The following is a 19,427-nucleotide window of genomic DNA, read 5'->3' as shown; positions in this document are numbered from 1 at the left end:
AAAGCACAGTACTACATTTAAAACTTCATTGGAGTCCTTTCTTCTAAAGGCAGCATTAAGTACACAGCTTACATATGTCCATATATCCCAGTATACAACAGTGACTAGTGGCAACACTTACTGTAAGTTTGTCAGAAAAAGGCTGCCACACCAGCTTTCATCAATCAGGAGCACACAACTGTCCTTCCCACAATTTGAAGCACCTTACACAAATTCTCAAAAATTCTGAGCATCTAGTAACCTAGCAAATTACTAACCCTCTATTTCTGTCTTTTCTACATCAATATTAATTCCACAATAATGCAATACAAGGAAGTATTTTGTAGCACAATTCGGAGAACTCTAGGCCTACCCATTCTGTTTTCAAACATACATTTTAAGTGCACTTAGGAGTTACTTACTGAGCTCCCCTTGGTAGTTCCATAACAAAGGATAAGTTTTCGGTAATTGTAGATACGAACTTCTGAAAAAACGTTTAAGTGGTTGGGTATGTCTTTGAAGAGAGGAGGGAAAAGAGTTAGAGTGAGAAAACCATAGTCATCTGTAAACATGTTTTAATGAAAAGGAGATGATTTCTGTACCTGGTAAGGATCGTGCAAACTCCAGGACACATTCATACAGCCGAGCAATACTGTTCCAGTCATTAAGGAACATCTCAACAACTTTGCGACCTCCAACCGGTTCAGATAACTGGTTTTCATATGTCAGGTAAACATGACGGGTTGGTCCTGCAGTGTTAGGAGATGGTAAATACTGATTAAACTAGTAGTTCCTAAACTGTGGTTTACTGACTGTGAGTGAACTGTGGCAAGTGACCAGGAAGCATATTTAAATAATAAAAGTACATCAACTCAGCAGTCAAAAATTTGATTCAAGTGCACTGTGGTTGGTTTATTAGAAATCTTAAGAGCAGACAGTTGTCCAGTAACACCAAAACATTAGAACTACCGGAACAGACAATGTAAAACACAAACAATCACAATTTACCAGTCTTCCTAAATAAAACTTACCTTGCTCCCTGGATGAAGTGCTATTAAGTGGACAGTTTGCAAATACCAGCTCAGCCACCCATGTGCGATTATTTCTACCTTGTAATCGGAAAGTGCAATCAAGAAGAGAGCGGTCCAGAGCCTTCTGTGTTTCTTCGTTTACACCTTTACAGGGAGGAATTCTATTCATGAAGAAAAAAGGATCTCAATTACACACAGCACAGTTCCAAAACTAAAAATACTATCTTCTAACATTTCCTGAAGGACTTCCAAGTCTGGACATGAAAGAATGAACAAAGCAACAGCAAAGATAGCTGGACTGCACAGTGAGATATCCTATTCCTTTTCAAGGACTGTAGTGTGTTACAAAAGCACTCTGAGTTAAGACCAACTTTTATATGGATTCAACACCTGCAAATTACAAACTGTTAAGGAATCCGTTGAATTGCCCTGATGTCCTGGTGAGTAAGAGCACACTGATACAAAGTTTTTATACAGAGAAACAAGCCAAAAAGGATGAAAATAAGTAAGTTCTGTGGCAACCTGAATTCATAAATCAGTTCGCCTTCTAGAACAAGCTCACTCTAAGTGCAATGAACAACCTGGCAGTTATCTTAGTACCCACTAATTTATTCATATCCCAATGTGAGAATTGAGCTCAGGGGACAGACTAAATAAAGCGTAAGTAAAAACATGCCGAACTTCTTCAAATCCCTTGAGAGCCTATCCAGAAATTTCATATACCACCCTTAACTTCAGCTCACAAGTTCTAAGTACTTCTCTGCTCACATGCAAAGTTAAAAAGGTAGGTCCTGATGCATTTAGAGACTGATGCCTTTCTATCACTGTACCTTTCTGCAGCATAAAAGAAGTTAATATGGTTTTACTCTAGAAGGTGTCTTTGGGATTTTTGTTTTAATGTTCTAAACTGATATAATCTGTTTTACTTCATAACACAATCCAAAGTTTAACTGGTGAGGCTTGACGTAGGCTCCAAGAAGTGTGAAAAACTGGATGGACTACCAGGTAGAAAGCACTGTGGTCAACAGGTGCAGGTCCAATTAGCGGCTGGTTGTGGCTAGCATTCCTCAGGGTTAACACAGAGGCCAATACTATTTAACAGTTTCAATAACCTATGTGATGCAAAGGAATAGCAAGTTTGCAGATGACACCAAACTGAAGGGAGCACTTAACATGCTGGAGGACAGGGCTGCCATTCAGAGAGAACTCAGCCGGCTGGAGGAATGAGTTAACAGGAACCTCATGAAGTTCAACGAAAACAAATGCAAAGTCCTGCACTTGGGCCTAAATAACCTCAAGCAACAGCACAGGATGGGGACTGACTGGCTGGATAACAGCTCTGCAGAAAAAGAACTTGGGGGCCTGGGAGACAGACTGAATAGGAGTCAGCAGCGTGCCCTTGAAGCAATGACAGACCGCTGCATACTGGGCTGTATTAGCCAGGCAATCAAGTAACTACTCCCCTCTAGTCAGCATTTGAGATTGCTGTGCCCAGAGAGGGCACAAAAACCCTTGGAGATTGGAAAATGCAGCTGATCAGCCCTGCTTTGAGTAGGAGGTTGGACCACATGACCTCCACAGGTCCCTTCCACTCTTAAATTACCGTACGATTCTCAGATGTTTCCTCTACAAGTTTTTTACCATGCAATTGTCTTTTCTGGGATTCCTTACATTTTCCTCTGCAGTATCACATACTGGTAATTGTCAAATAACATATGGAGTATGTAAGGCCTCTGATCTGATCTAAAATTGCAATTACATGTTCATGAATCATCATCACCATATCTTCCTTAGCACTGCCTGGATTTTAAGATTGAGACTGTCAGACTGTTTTCAGAACTCCCCAGTTTAGGCTAATGAAGGAAAGAAATTATAGTTGGCTCTGCGCTTACTTTTATTTTCCTCTTTCTCCAGCACTGCTTCACATGAGAGTGCGAGAGACAGAATAATTAAAAAACAAAACAAAAAAACCCCACAACCAAAACCACCCAAAACCAAAAATCCCCCCGCCCCGATATTTTTAGTGTTACTCTCCAAACAATCCTTTTTTTCTCTCAAGCATATGTACAGTAATAAACTGAAACACAGGAGCATATCCTCTTACTTTAATAAACGTATTGCATGGCTGAAGCCATCTCCTTCTACTTGCACTCCTTGGTGAGGAATGTCCATATTAGATAACTAGGAATTAATGAGAAAAATGTTATCCCAAGCAAAAAGTCAAGCAAAATAACTGTAACTTTTTCAAGGATTTTTTTTTCCCTAAGGGTGACAGATGTTTCACATTCTCAAGCACTAGAAAGCCAAAAAACTGTCTGTGCAAATCAGGTATGAAGTTGTCTCCCACCCCCTCCCACAAGCGTGTCTTTCATCATCTCATTTTCCCTTTTCCCTCAACTTTTCAAGCTTTTTGCAGTGCTTGGTATTAGAGAACCAGCTACAACAAGACTAGAGCAACCCAGCATAGAACATCAGTCACCCAGGCTCAGCTGGCGGGGGAACTCCAAAGTGAACACATGACAAGTTTGCCCAACAGTCACATCTAGACAAGAGAATCAGTAGTAGAGGGGAAGGAGGAAACAAAATATTTCTTAATACGTACCTCCATACGAAGCCCTATAAATGGCATATTTGTATCACACATGGCTACAATATGAGCTAGCACTTTATTGAAGGCACACATTTCTCCCGACCGTTTTGGTTTCTTAGGTTCTATGGAACATGGATCACCAGATAACTAGAATTAAAATAAAGACAAATATACTTGCACATTTGGGGTAAACATTTTGAAAAGATGTCAGAGAATAATCTAATTTATCCAAGTTTTAAATGAATCACACTCTGAGCACCAACTCCTGAAAGGATCTGGTCCACTTCAGGACTGAAGCAATTAAGCTAAAGTAATTTTATAATCACCTCCTTCCTTGAAACAGTATTTATGTATCAGTAAGCCATGTCAGCCTGACTCCAAGAAGTAACTCTCATCAGCCCCCGCAAGTCTTTCAAAGACTACACCTACACAGCACAAAGCGTATCACGCAGTTACCAGTGCTCTGTGTATACAAGCTACTCTAGCAGCCTCAGCACAGTGCTCTGCCTTGGCTCTTCAGAACAGCCGAGAAGGCGTGGCATGAATTAAAAGACAACTGTTACAAAATAGTTTCCCAACATCTCCCTAGGGAAGCAGTCCAGAGAACCAATTCGCAATACAAGATGTCAGCCATACAAACTTTTGAAACAACACTACTAAAGCTGGTATTGATGCTCAGAACATGCATTTAGCTTTCATGCTCTATAACTAGCCCAATGGCTTTTGAAACACATACCTTGCGCTTGACACCACTTTTCATTTGTTTCCCACTTTTTGTGTCTAGTACCAACTCTTCAATGTTTGGTTTGAACTGCTGAAGTAAAAGTGCAGTAGCAGGGCTGTCATCTCCTTCAGCATTGCTCACAGAGAGAAAATGGTACTTATACTCTAGTTCTGTGGGGTTGCCAGGAACATCAAACATCTCTACAACCTATATTTAAACAAAACAACAAATTGAGAAAACTCTCAAGCTAAGAATATGTCTACATCAGTTCCTATCCTCCCCTCCCCTCAAAGAAAAGACATTAGTCTTTTTCAAGATACTAATATTGTGGCTAGGAAAGGGATCCAAGAAGAGAAGGAAGACTAAACTTTCAGGAAACATAAAGAGAATGGGAAGGTTGCTGAGTAATGACTCTTTAGGTCCCCTCCTCTCTATGCTTAACAAACCCACGGAATGAGAGAAGGGAGGGAGAGGGGAGAGTCGAGGATTACATCAGTCACTTGGTTCCTAATGTTAAGAGTTAACAGTACAAACTGCCTGGTATATCCATGCCTGGGAGCAAAAGGTAGAAGCATTTTTCAGTTACTTACAATGTAGTACTGTGGAAGGCGAGTGAGTTTGATAAACAATTTGTGTTTGGAAAGGTTTCCCACTGGATGGCTAGCATAATTAGCTAGTTGAAGAGTTTCACTGCTCACTGTAGGCAGATGTTTTATAGACTGTTTGCAACGTTGCTGTCCAAGCCAGAACCTTGCATTGAAATAAAGGTATTAGTACCCTGAGACTGTTTTGAGTTACTCTAGTATACTGCTCTTTAGAGCATCAGTGTCAAATTAAGAGTCAGTCATATTCTAAGTCAACATCTATCATTGCTACACAAGTTATACACAGAAAATCACACAGAAAATTTCATGAGTTTGTATTTTCTTATTACTATCTTTACATATTGTCTTCAGCTTGAGTAACAGACAGCCATTAACTTATGAAGAAAAGCCCTGAAATTATTTGCTGAAGGAATACATAAATAAATTTTTTACACCATAATATAAAATTGCAATATAAAAAAGAAGGGACAAATTAAAAAACGTGCAGATACAGTTATTTTACAAATTGGAAGCTTCAATTATTTTTTGGTATAGAAAAGAAAATCTTTGCTCCCATATGCTGGTAAGCAATACTGTAAAAAAAGTCACCAAAGTTGGATTAACGTCACTCTGGGTTATGTTATAAACCAACTCATTCACCTGAATAAGTTTGGACATGAAGAACCACATGCAAGACACCAACTTTATTCTAATGTATGGAATGAAACTTGTTCTACACTCCAATGGATTTTGGCTATAGTGGCAAGGCCAGAAAGCCTAGCTAGACTTGAAAGGGGCTCAGAAATGCACAGCTTGGTTTTTCAAACTTCCACTGAAAACAGCAGCGGAAAGTGTGGGTGCTCAGCATCTCTCCATCACGACACACCACATTTATTCTCGTAGATACATGTTAGATATAGCTGTCCTAAAAGACATTTCGTGGGACTGCCTAGCTTCCTCAAAAACTGCAGCACTACCCAAGCCATTATCTTGAGCACATTATTTATAACAAAGGGAGGTTGATTAGTTTCTCCAGGGTGCCAGCGCTTCATGCGTCATCATGCTTCTTTTAGAAGCAACATTCCTCAAATAGAGGTTTCACCCTGCAATTAGCTCAGAGTACTGGGAATTTCCAAAATGACAGAGCAGGTGGAACTTGGTTTTCATGCAGATGCAAACTGTATTTGTATTATTTGCTACAACCTCTTATGGGAGCCAAATTTATCTTGTGCCTAAATCTCAGGGCTTTATGGAAGGAACATTAGAGGTTTAAACCAGCAAGGGCTGATGTGTTAGAAGATAAATAGATATTATTTAAGTCATCCTAGGCCACTTCCTGGTTTTCCCTCTATTGTGAGAAGGGAGATCGTTCTTGATGAGAAAAAAGTGGAGTTCAGCTGTAGAAACAGAGTGGAATAAAGGACATAGAAAATGAACATGAACACAAAATGAGATCCTCAGGAAGCAAGTGGTCTGCTGTTGACTTAAAATTAAAAGACTTCATGCAGAGTGTGTGCATAGCAATGCATGAGGCTACACGTAAGGAGGCAGACTAAAGGAGGACTACAGAATCAACTCCAAGCAAAAGCAGAATTTCCTCCACCCATTTAGAGGAGATAGCAAATACTCAAAGTTGCTTAGAACAGGGAGAAAGTACATTCCCTACTGCGGTAAAACACAAAGCCATGCACGTGTGATCATCCAAAATACAAATATGGTGATTTATTCTATGCAAACTAGGTGAAGCATTCAAGTCTCTTACTTGAGCTGCTGGAGCCAAGGAATGATACGCTTCATATCATCATTAACAGACTTCTCTATGTCCTCAAGTGTCAGTTGATCTACAAGAATGTAGTGAGTGAATAGTCTTAACATCTGCTTTTCAAACAAAATTTTGACCTTTTAATGAAAGTGTCTCATCTAATTTAACAAACAATTCATCACAGAATCATAGAATAGCCCAGGTTGGAAGGGACATCAAAAGATCATCTGGTCCAACCTTTCGTGGGAAAGGGAGCCTAGATGAGAATATCTAACACCCTATCCAATTGCATCTTGAAAACCTCCAGTGATGGGGACTCCACCCCGTCCCTGGGGGGGCTGTTCCAGTGACTGATTGTTTTCACTGTAAAAAGTCTCTTTCTTATATTGAGATGAAACCTCTCCTGGTGCAACTTGTAATTGTTGCCCTTGTCTTCTCCACGTGGCTCATTGTGAAGACAGAGATTAACATACACAACAAATGATCCATAATGCTTGTAAAACCACACCAGTATGTTATTAGGCAAATAAACTAAAAGAACTCTCCTCTTTTCTTAAGTAATCTGAAACCTGAAGTGAAGACTTGAACAGTAACTCAAGATGTGTAAAGGTCACATAATACAATTCTCAATCAGGTTCATATGAAATGACTGCATCCATTGACAGCACAACCCAAGAATCATGAGTCATAAAGAACATGTACTGCAATGATGTCTAACAATATTTAGTCTGTTGTCCTCTTAAAATATACCTAACTGAACTGTGACTCTTAAGCACAAAGATCCACTTCTCTGTTCCTCAAACTGAAATACCTAGATGATGACCCAAGTGCAGTGTTCATTTGCATTACCCTTATTTACTTACAGAACTTTGCAGATCTGACAGAATTGTTCCCACAAAATTACCTCATAATGCAGGATTCTTGCAAGATATTAAATACAACCTGGTTTTGAACCTACTTACCCACACCATACAGCATCAGTTGAAACATTCCAGAGTGGAGATCAACAAATACATGTAGGCACTCTGATCGACCACACGGTTCCAAAATTGGAATTACAAGAGTTGGAAGAGCCGTCTCAATGAATGCTAAACAAAAGTTGATGTTAATAACTTGACACAAAATTCAAGCTCATCATATTAAAACTTAGCCCATTATAATCACAAAACCTGTTTGATTTTATAGAAGCAGTCTGCACTTGCACATTATTATACTGTTAACATAAAGAGAGAATTGAATATAAGAATTTATCTGTGAAAATAGGGCTAGTAACAAACCAATGAGAAAAGACAGACCAAATCTGAAGATTATTAATCCTTGAATATCTTTTAACTCACTGCTTCATGATTATAACCTCAATTTGAATCCCAACAGTTTCAACAACAGTTTAAGCAAAGTCTCATCCAAAACTAGCTCAAGACAGTGAAGGATTTGCTTTCAATTCTGAACACATACAAGTTTTACAGTAGACAACTTTTAACCCTTCAACCCAGACTATAATGTTCTACCAGCTTCATCTATTATACTACATTTAGAGGTATGAGTATTTTACAGTTATCAATGCAGAACAATTTAAAGCTAAGCCTTGTTAATTCTGAACACGTCCCTTTATTTTTTCATATTTTTAAATTTAAATTAATGAAAACAAGAAACACCAAGAAAAAAAGGAAACCATTCCTAGGCACAAATGGAAATTAACTTGAAACAAACTTCAGTAGAAAACACATACAATTGTCATTACTGTTGTAGCTCTTAAGAATGGCTTTCAGCTCCTGGAGTTTTTGATGAGATCTTGCATGGACACTGTCTATTAGGAGTTTTTCTATTGATAGGTGGTCAATCTGTAAAAAAGGAACGTACTTGAGCAAGTTCAAATTGGATGTGTAGACTTTACGCATTAGCACACTGGAACGAAGCTACATAACTTAATAAAACAATTGCTTAAGAAAGAATTTGCTCAGAACTGTGGTGAACCAAATGAACTATTGAGTATTTGGATCACTACAAAATGTGCAGCAGGCAGCAGGAGGTTTTTTGAGAGAAGACTAGAAGAAAATGTAAAAGAAAAGACGTTTTTCAAACTATGCTGTTACCACTTCGTGTGCACACCTACTTGTTCTGGACCAAGGCCAGAGTATTTTCCAGCTTAGCAGGCACCCTTTATAACTAGCTTACACTAAGGAAAAAAAACCAAACCAAAAACAAGCCACAAAACCCCCAGAACCAACACTCTATTAGAATATGGTTGCCTCTACGCAAACACATATGTAACCATAGCATGAAATACAACACACTAGTTTTAGTCCTGTTAATGAGATAACGATATAGTCAGTGAAGATGCAGTGGCAGACAGTGAATATGAGCAATCCTACTGAACCCAGGAGTATCTAGAGGCTTGCTGCGCTGCCAGTGCCGAAGCTTATGTCACCACTCATGTTAACTGCAGCTTACTTGTGCAACCTAAATTAAAGCATTTGCCTTTATATCCATTCACATTACAGTCATATTATTTACATATTTTGCATAAGCAAAGCTACAGATTACTGCAAAACCTTTTTCTAGTTAACCTCACATTGCTTTGAAAACTGTTCAAGGTGAATTAAACTCAAATTTTATTCTAGCCTAAGAGATAAATGCAGAAGAGGTTTATACCAGAACAGAATTATACAGAATTTCAGTATATGCCTTCGTATATACCAGAATGCACTTCCCCTAAAGACTAGCTTTCCAAGACAAGGCCTTAAAAATCAAGCGTTTATCCATCCACAACAGCATTTCAACTCAGCAGCTGCCATGAGTTAAATCTGCCTCACAAACAAGTGACTACAGGTTCTATAGCTACATCCAATTTTCAGCAGGCTAATGTACAATAACCTGCTCAGACAAACATATTTGTTCATGCCACTGTTTTATATAGTATCTTAAATAAACAGAAACACAGTGTGCTATCTACGTCATTACAGCTGAGATCATTATTCAAACACTAGAACAGCAGTGTATATACCATAGCTGATAAATTTTTTAAGCTCAGAGCAAGTAGTTATAAAGGGAGTCAGCATTAACTTTGATAAATCTCAAATTTACAGTGGCCTCATATCTTAATCTACAGTCTGTAGACCTGATTCAGGGAGCTTAGATTGCGTCAGCTCCAGTGGAACTTCAGCAGATGTTCTAGATAAAGCATATTTTCCTGGATTTAGGCACAAATACAGTATCTTCACCAAATTAACTGTGTATTTCGTAGCCTAAATATGCTAATTTAGGCTACGAAATGAGTAAATTTAGCATATATTTACTATACTAATAGTAGAATTTCTACTCTAGAAATAGAGTAGAAGACTATGTGCTCCACTAAGTTTCCCACATTCCTCTGCTGCCCAAACATACAAAGTTCTTGACATTCACCATATAGAGACTTGTCTGTCAGACTTGGTAAACAAGATGGGCCAAGAGGATCAAACACAACGTATGTACAGTAGGTGAAGGCTATCATCAGTAGAAGGTTCTGTAAGACAGATGAAGAATCTGAACTGGAGAGTTTCTCCCTGTGGAAAAACTGTACTGAAAGTTTGAAAACTACACCATTCACTCCAGTTTATTAACTCTCTTTAAAAATCCAAACACTGTAAGAAATAATGACAAACACACATCCTGATATATCACAGCCAGACTTGCTGAGGAACTTACAGAAGACTTTTTATAAAACCTAGAATTCAGTTTCTCTTAGGTATCATTAACCAAGATTTAGAATTATCACCAGTGAAGCCTTATCCAAGTAGGAAGTTGACTGCAGTTACTCATTTTGGATCATTTCAACAATCCCACCTTTAACATATGGGAATTTGAACAACACAAAGGCACATTCAAATAGGTCACATGACATAATCTGGTTAGTGATAATGTAAAACCAAGCTTCACCTAATGCTTGTAACAAGCAAACCACATTAGCTCTTTTGCACAAGATTTCCAAATCATAATGTAAGATTTTCTAAAGTGAATAGCACTGCTGGGTAGCAAACTCAAGCGACATAGGGAAGCTGATTTTCAGAGAAAATTTACACAGCATCTCCAAGACAGGAAAGGGAAGACCTAGCTCTCTATAAAGCACTTCAAGCCAAACACTAAACATAACTGAAACTTTGCTGTTGTTTCCCCGCAGCCTCAGCATTCTGTCTCATAAGTGGTACATAATGCACTGTAAAGGAGGCATAATTTTTAAGATGAAGTCAAGGCCAATAACTTACAACAACAATTTTAGGTCCCATCATAAACACACCACAACCTAGAGTAACTGCTGACTAGAAACTCTAGAAACAGCTCTTTAAATAGAATCAAAGTGAAACAAACTGACAATGCAAAGCATTTTTAAAGTTTTTGATTTATAAAACTAGATGCCTACTGCAAAGAAAACCTTTACCTTCATGGCTCTTTCCATCAGTTTGGAATCACAGGCTGGCAGTGGTGGCTCATGAGATATTTGTAAGGGTTTTGAGACATCAGTCTCGTCAATCTTAATAGTGACCTTATGAACAGACGCGGTTCCTGTTTTCCTGCCAAGCACCTGTTGACTTAAAATAAAGAGAATAATTAAACCATGTAATTGGAACAGCAGAAAATATGCTTTTCAGTAGCTAATGCTTGTTTCTGAGAGTTCTGCATAAAAGTAAGGTTGTCAGCTGAACTGAAAAAAAGCATTTGTTTTAGTTTACGTTTTAATGCAGAACTGTCGGTAAATTATAACTACATAAAGAAGTTTTAGATGGCTGCAAATTCAACACAATCAGAAGAGCATTTGGATTGCTTTTCAAAATTTTATCTAGTGCAAGTCAAGCAATAAATACAGTGAAAGACTGACAAAGAATTGTCTAATTCATTTATTGAGTTAGATATTCGCATAAATATGAGCTGATTTATGACTGTATTCATTGTTCTCCTGTACAATAATGTACATCCCTCACTTCTTTGCAAGTCAAACAACATGTTTAGGTACTTAATTACAAGAATTTAGGAGTCTCATAACAAAAAGAAAGTACAATTCTGAAAATTCTGGCTCAAGCTTAGTAAATTAAAACCCTCCTTTTATTTCATTTATTGTTTGTTAACGGCCCTTTTAAAATTAACTTACTTCCAAACAGAGAGCGAGAGACATTTCCCTGCATGATATCGCTCCACTTGCACAAGGTCACCCCAGCGCTCTCGAATCAGCATTAGTGTTTGTGAATGCAAGACTTCCAACTGAAGTGCTAAGCAGAAGGAGTCTAACGAACAGAGTTAAGAAAATATAAGATCTCCAAAGAGTCTGTACACTACATAAATCCGTTTCTGTAGACTACATAAATCCATTTGTCACAAAAGTCAGACAAGATGCTGTCTGAAAACACACTAATGTACTAATCCAGAGATAAAGACATATAAACAGCATCAAATATTTCTCAAAGGGGGTTTTTTTTTTGGGTTTTTTTTTTTTTGTTTTTTTTTAAACTCTTATCTAGGGCAGAGTGTTAGACAAGAGTGTCACAATAGCTTTGTTTTATAGATTTTAACTCTCATCATCTTTTAGGGAAAAGATGATTACTAACAAAGAAATTCAATTCACCCTATAGTTACTACTAATCCCATCTTCCATGGTCACCCTAAATAACATGATTCTATTTGTTTCTGCAGAAACTGTTTCACTGAAAACCATTTCACATTGTCAAGCAATTTGCCCTTTGCACGTAGAAAGTCACTGCGCTACTTCCTGCACATGCTATATGCCATTTTGTTATTCACACAGGTGCAATACAGTTAACACACCATCATCATCCTACTGCAGTTCTTGGTAGTAAGAACTGTCAGCTCCCATACCTTCCAAGTCAGCACTGTATTCTATCTCCGAAATCAGCACATGCAGCCAGCTGCTGCTGCACTGACTTACTACACAACCTGCTGTCTTGAGTACCTCACCTCTACCTCTGCTGATTAAGTGTGTAAAATCAAATTTTACATACTGGGACATGAGAATAACTGTTTCCAAGGCCATCATTTTTACTCCGCGTCCAGACATTTCCCCCTAGCTTAATAAGGAATCCACCTTTCTTGACCTCCAGCTACTAGGAAGAGAAAGGCTACATTACACAGCTTATTCAGAAGCAACTTTCAGAAGGATACGCAGACAGCTGTACATGTCCTGAAGTGGCTTTTCATCAGCAAACAGCCGTGACTGCACCAACTGATGGATGAAGTTGATCTGCATGCTGTGAACCAAGGCTCGACCATCTTTCATGAATTAAAAATAATTCACGTTAGACATCAGGTAAATAGGTATTTAAAATAATAAATTAAAAAGAAAAAAAGATACAACTGTACTGAGCAATTTCCATATCAGAATTTCTAACAAAATAACAAAATCCTTGGTTTACTCTGGAAATTTCAGTCAGTCTACCACACTGTCAGCAGTCTACCATTGTTAAGGTATCAAAAGCATATAGAGCAAGGTGAAAACAGAACAATATATACAGCTTCATTATTTTAAGTTGTGATATGCAAAAGACCCTGTATAAACAAGACCTATACAACATCAGAGATGAACATGATGTTAAAAAGAAAGTGTAAAGGTTTGATTTTTTTTTACCGCCAGTTTCCTTGTCTTCAACCAAAATTTCCAGTTTGAGAAGGCGCCAGGGGATGTCAGGGTCATCACCCATCACTGTCAAGGTGGCCTCAAACTCACCCTCAACTCGGAACTTCACACGGCCATTGGCTAAGGAAGAAAACAATGTTTTATTTCACTCAGTCTCCTAAGATGCCTCAAAATATCAGTGTGGTAGCTCCTGTCACTCACAATTAATTACTTCCCTATAGTTTCTGCTCTGTTGCATACATTTCTATGCAACTCTGAAGACTTCACAGTTGCTTCTGCAACAGAACCAGTGTCAATAAGCAGTATGGACAGATGTCCCAAACTGTCCTGAACAGAAGTACTTTAGTCAAGATAACTTGTTAACACTTGTGCTACTATAATACAGAGTAACACTGAACTGACAACCAGCCTGACAAGTTACACAAACAAAACACCTAGCTTAATTTTTCCAATTCTTTGCTATATCAACAATGAATACTTTAAGCAATATTCAAAAGAGGTTCAGAACATGATCTCAGCCCAGGCTGAAATCTAGTCCTGGAAACACATCCCACTGCAAACCATTTATTTAACATTAAAATATTGTGACTCCATTTTCATGTGAGGAAGATAATATTTTGCGTAATTCATATATATGCACACAAGCAAAGACTACGTACCCTATTTATCTAATTGACATATATATCCTCACACCTTTGTGAACACTGCTATCAGTTTCAAGAACTGGGAAAAAAGACAGTCAAAACTATGTAAGCAAGGTCATAAAGAGAATGAGAATTTAGTACAAGTCCTTACTATAAACTGTGGGTCAACCTTCTTCTCAATCACTTAACAAAATATGCCATATACCTTTACAATTATAGATATATAGAAATATTTCTATAGAAATTTTAACCATTTTAACTCATGAAGTTTCATTTTCAAAAGCATCCCACATATGCTCTTAAACCAAACCCCAAACCAGAAGCTAATAGTCATTGAAATGTTTAGCTAACTGAAAAATCTGAAGAGCTCAGACATATATCCATTTATACATCCATTAGACAAAAATGGCTCTAATACTGATATTGCAAGCGTTCACATAGGGACCAGTGAAAACTAAGATTTTTCAGAAACATCTTCGATCCAGGTCTGTGGGGTATGGCTTACACATGGCTAACCTTGTCTTAGTTAAAAGCATGGACTAGGTCCATTCCAGTCCTATCCTCTGCGATTCTGCAATAACCTAGTCCAGTTTATAGACATCCTTCCTGCAAAAAAGGTAATCAATGTCTACTGCTACTTGGGCTAAATGAAAACAGAGATCTGAAAACAGATTAAGAGATCTGGCACTGCAGTGAGCCACAGAACAAAAGGCATGCATAAATATGAACAGATTCTATGCATGAAGATGAGTATCAAAACAGATTAAAAAAGCAACATTAGAGTGACTTGTTTAAGCTAAAGTTCAAAGAGTTTCTACAGAAAGACCTAACAGTTTAATTAAATTGCATTTTAAAATCACCTTAAGGTTAAAGCAGTTACATTGTTAGGCCTAAGACTCCTTCATAACACGTTTGCTGAAAGAGCAAGACAATGTCTACAACCTTTTGCTGTTACCTGCACAGAATTTCTTCTTGAAAGTAAGTAAATATTTCAGCAATATTATCAGTGCCCTCATTTTTCAAAAGGGGAGAAGACATATTTTGATGTCATGCAGAGACAGGATCCCAGTCTTAACAGATTAAGCCTACCTAATAATCTCACTTAAGACATCTTTTAGCTTTACTTTAGCACTAAAGCAACAATTTTAAATCAGCCTGCAATAACGTATTCTTCAAAAGGTAATTCCAGTTCTTACCAACTGTAAGATTTGCCAGCTGTGGAGGGAGATCTGTAGTCACTAGTCGATGTCGAAGAATCTGGTTTAGCTGATGAAGTGTGGTTTGCTTCTCACTCTTTGTTATTGGGTCAGGAGGGATTATTTTATCCTGTTAAAATAAACACAAACAAGTCTATGTATCTCAAACATGTATAATACATTGACAGTAGGAATGGTGAAAACTAACCAGCCTAGAAGTCTGAAAATAGAAATACTACAGGCCATTACACACGAGCAAAGTTTTATATCTTACATTCAGATTTGTTTTCTAGTTGACTACATTTTACCTGAGACTGACCACTGAGTAAAATTGCTCAACTTGGATCAATTAAATAAATTCAGGGCTTCAGGCTAAACTTGTTTTTAAATACTAAGATTTGAAAGCCAATCCTTATCTGTAGCTATAGATCTAAGTCACAGGTACTACTGTTTATATTACTTCACAAAATCCTGTTATTCTGCATTTTATCAGTAAGAAAAGGCAGCAGCATTAAAGAGAGCTGTAAGTATTTCAGTACATTTCCAAACACAGGCAAAACCTCTAAGAACAACAGATGTCAGTATCTCCTTTCCACACTTCATTTTTGTAGGATGGTGGCTTAGCATGTGCAAATACTTAAAGAACCAAGGAAGAAGAGTTGCTACTATACTTGTCCTAGAGCAGAACTAGTTTAAATGGAGAGAATGTTTTACTGAGAAGGCATAACTTGTTCAAATAGGAAGCGCTCTGCATGAGAAACTGACACTACAGAGACCTGGCACTAGGCCTGTATTAAAACTACAGTTCCATTTGCACATAGAAAATTAGTTTCATTAACATGCATTTGATACTGTACCAGGGATTCTCCCCGCCTCCCCCCCCCCCCTCGCCCCTGACATATGGTAGCATTATTTACCCTAATGCAGGTAGGCAGACGTGGGTATGATCCAGTCGTCAGAACATCAATAGCATACGGGATAGCAAAACTAGGTAGACGAGCGTGAACCAAAGCATCTCTAGCTAGCGATGCCAGACGATCAGCAGTGTCCACAAACAGAATGGCTTGCTGATCTAAAAAACTTGATATCATCTGTAGAGGACAAGGAGAGGGGTGGGGGGGAAAGTATGTGTCCAAAAAATGTACCAACCAATGCCCCTTTATATTCAGTTCATCTAGTGCATATGACTGAGATGATTCTATCTGTCACTTCCAATTCAACTAATCACATCTATAAAACAAAGAAAGAATTAATATTCTGGCCATTTCTTACATTTGTATGCAAGGACACTTTAAATCAGCATGCCATTTCTGATGCTGTGGAGGATCTGTAAAGCCTCACAGCTCTTTATCTGATGATTGCTACTGGAATGCAACCGTACTTGTTTGTAATCACTCGGGGCTTGTTTTTTTGCAACATTCTGGACTTTATTCTTATTTAAGCAAGAGCAGGATGAAAGTGATAATAAGAACTAACACACAGAGATCACCATCTTCCCTGTCCTATCACCTAACCCCAAAGCACTCCTGAAACTTCAGCAACTCCTGAAAAATGAAACAAGCCTTCCATTTTTTGCCACTAATGAGTTTTTGGGAACATGAACTGTTAAAAGACAAGATTATACAATTTCTAAATAGGAAGAAATTGGTTATAATTTAATATTCATTTGCCTATGAAATAGGCTTTTTTTTTTAATGCTATAGTAAGGAGAAGTTAAGGTGTACCAAAATCCCGTATCACTTAGAGATTATTTCATACCAAACTTTGTTGCTAACTTACCGCACATTTTTCCACCTTTCCAGCATTATTAGCCCATTTGACTAAGGCTAACAAACGAACAAACAGTTGACGAGTACGACTTGCAAACTGCACTATTTCTATTTTTCTGCAAAAAAACAAATGTACATTAAGCCAATGCTCAGATATATAATAAATCTGCAATTTAACTCTGTGCCAATAAAAAAAGCTGTAAAGATAACTTCTAATTGTGTTAATGGAGGCATCACTAATATATGGCTTGTTTGATTAGAACATGGAAAAAAAATAGCTTACTGTACTGAATACCTAAATGCTAACAACATACATGGATTCTAACCAACCAAGACTGTCTGTGGAAACAAAAAAGCACACTCACATGAATTAATCATTGATTTTAAGAGAAACAATTCCATAGTGAACTCATGTTAATTATTTTTATACCTTTTACAGAATTTCCCCAGGGCTTATGATTAAGTTTAAAGTAGACAAGGCAATATACCTAAGGGTTACAGGACCTGGCCATAACATTACCCTGACATTCACTTAAAAAAAAAAAAAAAAAAAAAAAAAGATACTAAAGAAAATATCACTCTAGTGATTTTAAGACATCTTTACACAGTATGTTACAATATGCTACCATTTTGCCAGGAAACTGGGTGGTGGTGGGGAAGACCACAAAAAACCTCACCCTCTTACTTTCCTCTCCATTCCTGCCTTGCAAAGAAATTGGGATACAGAGAAATTACTGATAGTCAATATTCCTCCCACCGTGCTTTGTACGAGATATTCGTAATGAGGCAGTGCATGTTTGCATGTCTTAAGAGTTATTTTTCGTAAAAGACAATGTAATAGGGGCACAGCCAGATTCTCCTCCTTCCTTACAGATCTACGTTGTAGACAAGACATGCTGATCTACAATGTAGATCTGTAATACCATACACTCTGAAATACCATTTAATCTACGGTTTATAGAGGTTTTCCTCCCTTTTCACACATTAAATTCACTAATTTCACCATGGTTTTCTAGTTACTTTGAAAAAAACCCAAATCCAAGATGTTTTCCTGATACAGTTTTCTAAAGTAACAAAAGCATTTGGACAAAAAAAACATTAATCAGTGCAACAGATATTGGCCTCTATCAAACAGAAGTTGCACCTCTTTCTGATCCTTATCTGTAAAACACATAATATAGATAGAGCCTGTTTCTGCTGAAAGTGTTGGTGTAATGAGGTTAACCCTTCTGTGCAATACATAAAGCATAATCTGCTTGTAGCAGATGAACATTTAGGCCAGAAGCACAACTAATACCATCTGGTACAGTTTCTTGCATTACATACTACAAACCTCATCCAAGAACTTGGGCATTAAGCCAATAACTTCTATGCGTTCTAGAGCATATGTTTTAGAATGGCATTCAGCCTGATATTAAGATTTCAAGTGGTGGACAAGCTGCTATATATACATACTGCTTTAATAGTAACTACACTATGAAAACAAGATGTGGAGAATTGTGAAAGATTCAGAAAAACTTTATGGGATTTGAAAGATGTCTACAGTGAGACTTTAGAAAGCCAGTAATCCCTCAGAAAAACTCCACATAAAAGTTGCTAAAATCTAGCAGTTATGTCAATCAAGCTTCTGTGGTCCAAACAGCACGATAGCAAGAAAAATTCAAATTGATGTTCTGTGACCGGAAATCAAAGGTAGACAACACCCCTCCAAACCCCCCCAAAACCAGAAAAAAGCACAGCCAATTTAATAATGAAAAGTATTGATAAAACCAGACACACTATTCCAGTAACTGTTCCATTAATACCACATGTATGAAGTTACACAAGACTTGTTACTTCTATTTGACAGAATCCTGCTTCCAGAAACACCACCATCATCCCTGATCGAAAACTGTGTTGGGAATTCACATCCATCTACTTCTCTACTAAGAACCCAAAGCCTTTCAATTTTGCTGCATTCCTTTGTCCTTCATTATAGATAGAGGACCTTATGCTGGGCTGCACAAAAAATTTTATTCAAGGAAGATCAAACTTCAGGAAAGAGTACATTCACAAGGCCTATAAAAGCAAAACAAAGCACATTAAAAAGCTTTCTAACAACCAGAGTACTCAGTGCATTCTTTACCTTGGTCTTTACTGCTAAGTTCTGATCTCAGGGGTTCAGATCCTTCAGACTAGTGGCTGAGTCTGGGAGAATGAAGCATTAGCTACAGTAGAAGAATATCAAGTTAAGGGCTACTTAAGCAAGCTTGACATACAAAAGTCCATTGGAGTGGATAGGATGCATCGAAGGGTGCTGAGGGAGCTGACCTATGCCACTGTAAAGTTGCTCCTCTATCATTTTCAAAAGGCCACAGCGATCAAAGGTCTTGATGACTGGAAAAAGGCAAACATCATGCCCTTCTTCAAGAAGGCCAAGAAGGATCTAGGGACCTATAGGCCGGTTGGCCTAAGCTCAGTTAAGAAAAAAATTCATAAAACAAATCTTTCCAGAAGCTATGTCCAGATAAATAATGAACATGAAAG

At 37.8% G+C, this 19,427-nt stretch overlaps 1 protein-coding gene across 2 annotated transcripts in view; it reads right to left on the bottom strand.

Annotated features, from left to right (window-relative positions):
• MED14 (mediator complex subunit 14) overlaps nt 1–19,427 on the bottom strand; it is a 37,910-nt gene that overhangs the window by 12,704 nt on the left and 5,779 nt on the right. For both annotated transcript variants that reach the window (XM_075520272.1, XM_075520264.1), the window contains exons 3-19: nt 16,912–17,017; nt 16,050–16,223; nt 15,133–15,262; nt 13,284–13,412; nt 12,821–12,928; nt 11,796–11,928; nt 11,088–11,238; nt 8,400–8,511; nt 7,633–7,758; nt 6,671–6,749; nt 4,915–5,074; nt 4,337–4,531; nt 3,613–3,747; nt 3,115–3,191; nt 1,011–1,171; nt 582–728; nt 402–493 (exon numbers count right to left, since the gene is read on the bottom strand). In XM_075520272.1, the coding sequence (XP_075376387.1) occupies nt 402–493; nt 582–728; nt 1,011–1,171; nt 3,115–3,191; nt 3,613–3,747; nt 4,337–4,531; nt 4,915–5,074; nt 6,671–6,749; nt 7,633–7,758; nt 8,400–8,511; nt 11,088–11,238; nt 11,796–11,928; nt 12,821–12,928; nt 13,284–13,412; nt 15,133–15,262; nt 16,050–16,223; nt 16,912–17,017 (2,215 nt within the window). The remainder of the gene's footprint in view (nt 1–401; nt 494–581; nt 729–1,010; nt 1,172–3,114; nt 3,192–3,612; nt 3,748–4,336; nt 4,532–4,914; nt 5,075–6,670; nt 6,750–7,632; nt 7,759–8,399; nt 8,512–11,087; nt 11,239–11,795; nt 11,929–12,820; nt 12,929–13,283; nt 13,413–15,132; nt 15,263–16,049; nt 16,224–16,911; nt 17,018–19,427) is intronic.

Source organism: Mycteria americana, chromosome 1 (assembly GCF_035582795.1).
Source record: "Mycteria americana isolate JAX WOST 10 ecotype Jacksonville Zoo and Gardens chromosome 1, USCA_MyAme_1.0, whole genome shotgun sequence".
NCBI classification, from domain to species: Eukaryota; Metazoa; Chordata; class Aves; order Ciconiiformes; family Ciconiidae; genus Mycteria; species Mycteria americana.
This window is presented reverse-complemented; position numbering and strand designations above follow the sequence as displayed.